The sequence below is a fragment of the Canis lupus genome, unplaced genomic scaffold (genome assembly GCF_011100685.1).
Source record: "Canis lupus familiaris isolate Mischka breed German Shepherd unplaced genomic scaffold, alternate assembly UU_Cfam_GSD_1.0 chrUn_S1069H1238, whole genome shotgun sequence".
Lineage (NCBI taxonomy): Eukaryota > Metazoa > Chordata > Mammalia > Carnivora > Canidae > Canis > Canis lupus.
This window is the reverse complement of record NW_023329884.1, coordinates 12,681-20,468: the sequence shown is the minus strand read 5'-3', so window position 1 is coordinate 20,468 and position 7,788 is coordinate 12,681. Positions and strand designations below refer to the sequence as shown.

Genomic DNA, 7,788 nt, shown 5'->3' with positions numbered 1-7,788 from the left:
TCCCTCCTTCTGGATTTCTTCTTGACTTTCCCACCCTGATGTTCTTTCTTCTCCATTTTTAAAGGGCACAGAAAAGTGTTTTCTGCAGTGTATTCACCCTTTTTGATATGTTATCAGAGAGGCTGTATAGTCCAGTGGTGAAGTGTACAATCTGTAATCAGACAGACCTAGATTATCATTTAAAACACACACTCACACACATACAAATTAGCTGAGATTGGATATGTTTGGGCAACAGTGAGCTAAACAAAAGAAATCCAAGATTTTTTGTTTTGTGTTGTTTTTAATTGCAAGACTTCCCAGAGCCCTTCAAATGTTCATACAGATTGTGACTTTCCAAGGCCAGTATTGATACTTTGCACAGCTTTTCTTGAATTTATTTGATCACAAAATCCTTTAAAAACACCGCCAGACATTACTTTTTTTCTTGGAACATACTGGGAAAGGGTATAAGTAGCCCTAGATTTTTACATGTGTGGTTTTTACAGTACTATATATATTCTCCAACGTGTTATAGTTATTTGCATATTTATCTTAACATGTTTTCCCACTTTAGCTTTAGCATGAGGCCTTGAAAATAAGGGGCACTTTCTCAGCTGAAAAATCACAGAATTTTAGTTAAGGTTCATGGATCGGAATAATATTTGGCAACTGGAGAAAGTTTGCCTCTACTTGCAGTGCTCTTCCACAGTCATTTTTATATCATAATATCCTGGGCTACGTTTCAGGCTGGAAAAATGATCTTGATGTTGGACAAAAAGACCTTGTTAACACGAGGCTAAGTACATTGTCTCTACAAGTCACTTTATTGGTACAGCATAAGTGGGTGTAAAGATAGAGGTTCATTTTAAGGGCAAGGAAGCAGGAGTCTGCAGACTCTGGGTCTTGGCCCCCTGGGCAGCGAGGAGGGCAGCCTGTGGCTTAGTTCTGATTGTTTTCGTTTCCAAGGCTGTGCTTGTCAAAGAGGTACTCGGCCAGGCCGGAATCCGGGGCCCCCATCTTAACCAGGTTTTGCACGTGATCACCCAGTTCTTTGATAGACTTCACCTGCTCATTCAGATAGTGCGTCTCCAGGAAGTCGCACAAATGGGGGTCGCCTTGGTCTGAGGCCAGAGTGTGCAATTCGAGCAACGACTGGTTCACATTCTTTTCCAAGAGCAGCGCACACTCCATGGCCCTCAGGCCGCTCTCCCAGTCGTCCCGGTCCGGTTTCTTGACGTCCCGCAGGCAGATCCGGCCCCCCCGCTGGTTCTGCAGGCGCATCAGCTTCTCGGCGTGCTGGGCCTCCTCCCGGGCCTGGCGAAGGAAGTACCTGGCGAAGTTGTTGAGCGCCACGTCCTCTCGGGAGAAGTAATAGGCCATAGACAGGTACGCGTAGGCCGCGTACAGCTCCAGGTTGATCTGGCGGTTGACGGCGGCCTCGCAGTCGGGGTGGAAGTTCTGGCGCACCCGGGAGCCGGCGCGGGCGCGGGCGCAGGCGGGCGGGGCTGGGTCCCGGGAGGCGGCGGCCGCGGCCAGAGGGCGCAGGGGCGCGGGGGCGCGGGGACGCCAGGGGCGCCCGGAGGCCCGCAGCGGCGGGAGCGCGAAGCCCGGGCGCGCGCAGCGCAGGGACAGCAGCGAGGCGCGGATGTTGGGGAGGAGCCGGAAACAGGGCCGCATGGCTCGGCTCCTTGCGGGCGGGGGCAGCGGGCCAGGGCGGCACAGCGTGCGGCCGGCGCCGGAGCTTCGGGTCGGCCGGCGAGCGCGGCCCCAGGCGACGGCGACCGCGTCACACACACCCGGGGCGCTCCCGAGGCGCCGCGTTCCGGTCGGGGGGCGTGGGCGGCCGGGGCGCACCTTAGTGGCGGGCGGGCGGCGGCGGGCTTGTCTTCCGTGGGCCACCTTCCGGGCGGTTTTTCGTGCTTTCTTTCTTCCTTTCTCACCTTCCTGCTGTGCGTGCGTTTGGTTCTGTCCGGGCTCACCTGCAGGTCGTCTGCAGCCCCGTTAACCCGGCGGTGCCCCGGCTCTGCCCGTGGGCCTTTGTGACTTACTAGTTCATCGAAGTCAAAAGTGCTGTCCCAAAAATAGGCGCTGGGACGGGCGGAAGGGAGGAGGCACCCGGCGACGCTGGCCCTCCCTCTGTGGACTCTTTCTTTCCAAAGCTCAAGGCGCGCGCGTGGGGGGGGGGGGGCACAGAGCCTTGAAATAGGATGAAACAAAATAGGTCCCAGCCAAAATGGATGCTTATAAATGGACTTTCTATTTATTTTAACAAGTGCAGGTACGGAAAGGACTGCTAGTACAAATTTTCAAGAGTCTGTAGTAAGAGTGCTTTTTTAAAAAAGTCATCTTATTTTTAAATAAAATGCATCTTTACTGCAAAATAAAACACTAGAAAAGTAGGAAGAAGATATAAACTAGTTCTAAACATGAGGTTATTTATCTGGTTTTTTTAACGCAGATACATAGAGTCTGAGCAGAGCTGTGGAGAAGTTGAATCACTATGTTGCACATCTGAAACTAATGTTACATTGTGTGTCAAGTAAAATGACTTTTTTTTTTTAAGGGCAAATGCCCAGCTTTTACTAACAGACTTGTAATGTTGAAGTTCCAATGCCTTTTCTTAGCCTCAAGAAGATAAATTTTCTTAGCTAACATGCTAGGAAGTGTCAACAATACCAGGTTGCATCCTAGGACAGCAAACTGGTTCTGCTTTCTCATTGATCTTTTCAATAATGAGATTATTTGAGGTGTGATTATCTTTGTTGAGAAGAGGTCAGATTCTAGTTTTTCTAGTGTATTTTCCAGGTGCCTTATTAAGTCTTGGCTTTTAAATCTTGCTGCTTCCTTTATGGCATGTATGAAATTTTTTCCCACATTTCTGGAGATCTGCTCACTCCTTCAAGAAATTTGAAAATTCTTTCATATTTTCATCAACACTGTCAAATTTCCCTTTTTAACTGATGCTTTATTTCAGCATTGATTTCCATTGGTATTGGCAGTTTTTTTCTGGCACTTCTCCCAACACAGACATTGCTATAACTTTGGAGTCATCATCTTTCAAGGACATAGCTGAGCTTGCAGGGTGGGATGCTCCCTGTGCTTCCTATTTCACTGACAGCATGCCAGGCTTGGCCTTCTCTTAGAGGGAGGATGAATTGTGGATTCTCCAAAATGTTTCATTTGGCTTTCCTCCCAACAGCCAACTCCTCTGCTTTATCGGTCATCATTTCAGGGCTGGTCTTGGGCAGTCCCAGGAGTCCATCTGCCAAAAGAAGTTTTTAAATAAAAAATAAATAAATAAAATAGTCTGAAAAAATAAATTTAAAATGGTATTTGGTTTTAAAAGAATGTTGTAACTGTTATAGTGTATTGAGAAAATGAGGATTAACTCAACAGAAGAAAATTCAGGAAATTTCTCTACTCAGAACCATGGTTAAAATGTTGATAATAATTCTCACAGATTAAAAAAAATCACAGAAGCTCAAAAGTAAATATATACCTTTGCAATAGCTTTCGAGAGGTATAATTGACATAAAATAAACTGCAGATACTTAAAATGTACAACTTGATAGAGTTGGATGTAGGTATATATCTGTGAAATCATTGCTAAAATCCAGATAATAAACATTTCATCACCTCTCAAAGTTCCCTCATGTTCTTTTATATTTTATAATCACTCCCTCCTGCCACTTTCTGCCCCACATTATCCCAGGCATCCATCGATCTGCTTTTCCTCACTATGTAGGTTAGTTTGCATTTTCTAGAATTTCATATAAACGATTGGTGTGAATTCCCTTTTCGCATGGTTTCTTTTGCTCAGCACGGTGGTTTTGCGATCTACCCATGTTGTAGTGTGTATGAATAGTTTTTGTTGTTGCATAGTTCTTCCATTGTGTAGATATACCACAATTGGTTTAACCTTTTCCCATCTCATGAACATTTTGCTTGTTTACAGTTTTTGGCTGTTGAAACAAAGCTGTTATGAACATTTCTCTCCAAGCCTTTGTATGGCTGTATATGCTTATTTTTCTTAGGTGAACACTTTATATGGAATGGCTGGACCATATGGTTAAGCATATGTTTAACTTTTTAAGAAACTTCAAATTGTTTTCCAATTTGTTGTACCATTTTACATTTCCATCAGCACTATGTGAGACTTCAAATTCCTTTACATCCTTACAACCACTGGTACTGTCACTTATTTCTTGTTAATTTAAAACTTAAAATTTAGCCATTCTGGTAGATGTATACTGGCATTTCTTTGTATTTTTAATTTGAATTCCTGTCATAGTTAATGATGCTGAGTACATTTTCTCATACTTCTTTGCCAGCCATGTATCTTGGGTGAAGCGTGCAAATCTTCTGCCCATTTTACATCCTGGGCCATTTCTTCTTATGGTTATTTGATATCTTTTGGTTGATATCTGAGTCTCTGATCTTATTGCTGCTTATATTCAGGCCTTCTTTCTGTTATCAGCATATTACTTTCTCCGTATCACTTTCCTAGATTTCCTTGTGCAAGTCAGACTACATTCCTAGGTCAGTTTCCTCAGCTGTAAATTCCAGATCCTACTTATTTCCATTGGGTCACTGAAAGGATTCAATAAAATAATTATGCAGAGGATTTGTCACAGAGCTTGGCACAGAATAAGCACTCAGGATATTCTTTAATAGTTCTTATTGGATAGTTTCTATTTAATTATTCAAGACCATTTATTTTATATTATTCAGTAAGCAATAATAATTATTATATATGGAAAACCTTATACAGCTTACACAGTATGCTTATATGCATTATACTATTATCATGTAGGGATAGTGAGGTCAAATTTCTTTTATAATATGGGCATATCAAACTTGTAGTTTGGTAGTAAGCTCTTTGGTCTCAAATGAGCTTCTTAAAGTGTACCGTAGATAGAGGTGGATGCCTAAGGTCTAGTTTCACTTAGTCTCTGCTAGCAGAATGCGATGGATATTCACCAAGAAATTTCCTACTCATTTTTGCTTTTCTCTATCCATCTTTGCTTTTATTTTCTCTAAACTTTTGCAACTCCTAAAACATAGTTCCCTAAAGAGAGGATCTGAAAATGATTCTTTAGTATTAAATGCCAACTGCTGCTACTAGTGTTTTAGTAGAAATGATGCTTTTCATATAAATGCTTATCCCCAAGGTAAAAAAAACCATAGCTATAAAACAAATGAAGGACGTGAAATGTAATGCAAAACAACATCATAAAACACAATACACACTGAATATTCCATGCTAATCTGTCAAAAATGTTTCCTGTTCCTTACAAAGTTTGTCATGTGTTTCACTAGATGTTGAAAATACAAGGATTTTTTTTTTTTTTTAAATTTAGGGACATTTTGATTTCCAGTGTTCATAGTAAACAATGTTATACCAAAAGTACAAACCTAGACCATGGCCCACCATTCTTCGCAAGCCATTTCTTTCTCAGTTTTTTTTTTTTTTTTTAAGATTTATTTATTTATTCACAGAGACAGAGAGAGAGACACACAGGCAGAGGGAGAAGCAGGCTTCATGCAGGGAACCTGATGTGGAACTCGATCGGGGGTCTCCGGGATCACGCCCAGGACTAAAGGCGGCGCTAAATTGCTGAGCCACCAGGGCTGTCTTCTTCCTCAGTTTTAATGGCTTCTTCTCTTCCTTGAACAGCCCTCTAAGCCTTGGAGATTCTCTGGTGCTCCCTTTACTTCTCCTTTGTCCTGTCCTCCCTTCTTTTACTTCTTCACGAAGTACATCTCATCTTTTTAGGTCCCATCAAATATGTTATTTTCTCTCTAAGGTCTTAGATAAGTTCATTTGGAATGAATCACTACTTTGTTGTTATTGTTGAAGACTTTGTTTATACTGAGAGTATATCATATCATGTTATAATTTCTTGTATATGGGCACATGCCTGTGTATACTTAAATGTGTGTTGGTGTGTGTGTGTCCTTACAGGCACAGCTTATCATCCTACTTATTTTTTTTTATTGAAGTATAGTTGACCCACTAGGTGTACACCATAGTGATTCCATAAGTCTCTAAGTTGTGCTATGCTCATCATAAGTGTAGCTGCTGTCTGTCACCATACAACCCTTACAATACCATTGACTATATTCCCTGTGATGTACCTTTCCTCCCTGTGACTTATTCATTCCATAATTGGGATCCTGGAGCTCCCACTCCCCTTCATGCATTTTGTCCATCCCCTCCCCCACTGGCAACCCATCTCATTTTTAAATTCCTAGTCCTATGCTTCTATCCCCCAGATAAATGGGGATAGGAAAATTTATTTCACATAGGGTATCAGCTTAGCCAAGTGCACATTTATAAGGTATACTAGGAGACGGCTTTGCTGTAAGTTATTTGAAAAGCTCTGTACTTTGCTGGTTTCAGACTTCTAAAAAATATTTATTTATTCATGAGAGACACAGAGGGGAGAGAGAGGCAGAGATACAGGCAGAGGGAGAAGCAGGCTCCCTGCGGGGAGCCCTATGTGGGACTCCATCCCAGGACCCTGGGATCATGCCCTGAGCCAAGGCAGAAGCTCAACCACTGAGCCACTCAGGCACACCTGTTTTCAGACTTAAAAGGAATAACAATATCCTCCATTTATGCTTTATAGATTTATTGGATGAAGTATTTGTTTTCTATGTAAAAATGCTTTGCCAATTGGAAATTTAAGGACTATATGAAAATGGGTTGTAATCCAATGAATAATGTTTCGATATATGTAATATATAGATCATGTTTTTATATTATTTTCTGTAGAGCATTTTATTTTAAATACAAGATATTTTTAGAATTTACCTACCTTGGAAAGTATATCAACAACATTTTCCATTTTTATGTTAATAGATGGGAGCAGTCATAAATAATAAGAAAAGGAAAGTTGAAAAGTACTTCTACCCCTTTATACTTGTATTTGTGATGAAGACATTTTTTCTCCTTTTCTCATCTCTTTCTATTCTCTCTTTTACATTCAAACATAGTTAGTCATGGTTTTAGCATTTCTTCATCTTATTACTGATCCTGGCCCTTTCAAAATTTCTTGCTGTTAGAAGCCTGAAATGCGACAAAGCTAGAGTGAATAGAAGTCCATTGATCACTGCAATATGAATTATGGATTGTGCAACTGCTATTAATGGAGTATCTGAGGGGTTTTTTTTTTTCCCCTGAGGGTTTTATAAAGAGGAGTAAAGGATTTTGTCTTGAGAAAAGGAGATGTATTGCTATTCTGTATTTTATCACTAGGAAATCTCTCAAAATTCTAAAGGGAGTGCTTGGACTTAGTGCTGGAGCACTTTCTTTACTCACTCTCAGATCCATTCAAAATGGGGAAACCTCCAGGTCACTTCATAATGAGTCAGAATTGAACTCTCAAGCCTTCTGCCTCTAAAACTAGAAGAGGTCTAGTAAACTCTGTTTTATTAATTTTGCTCTTTTTTTTTTTAAATCTGTGGTCAAAAGTGCAAGGTACGGTAACTCCCTACTCTACCTTCAGGACATGTCTGGCGTGCCACAAATCATTAGACTCCTAAAACCGTACTAATGTTTTAGCCACTGGATTTCTAGTTATAATTCTTCTATTCCTTAGCAAGGCCAGTATTTCCCGTCTTGGGCCATGCTCAGATTTGAACCTAACTGTTGATTATAGTGGTATAATGGGACGAATAGCATCCTATTAAAATCTTGTCCACCAAGGATCTGTGCATAGGCCTTTATTGGAAACAGGGGTCTTTGCGGATATAACCAAGTTAAAAATGAGATTGTCCTGGTTGAAGGTCTGTGTTGTTTTC

The 7,788-nt window shown here is 41.5% G+C and overlaps 1 protein-coding gene across 1 annotated transcript; it reads right to left on the bottom strand.

The window, feature by feature from the left end:
* Positions 1-263: 263 nt before the first annotated feature.
* Positions 264-1,674, bottom strand: LOC119878170 (ferritin heavy chain-like). Its single transcript, XM_038588890.1, has one exon. The coding sequence runs from the start codon at positions 1,657-1,659 to the stop codon at positions 922-924; it is 738 nt and encodes a 245-aa protein (XP_038444818.1). The 5' UTR covers positions 1,660-1,674; the 3' UTR covers positions 264-921.
* Positions 1,675-7,788: the final 6,114 nt, after the last annotated feature.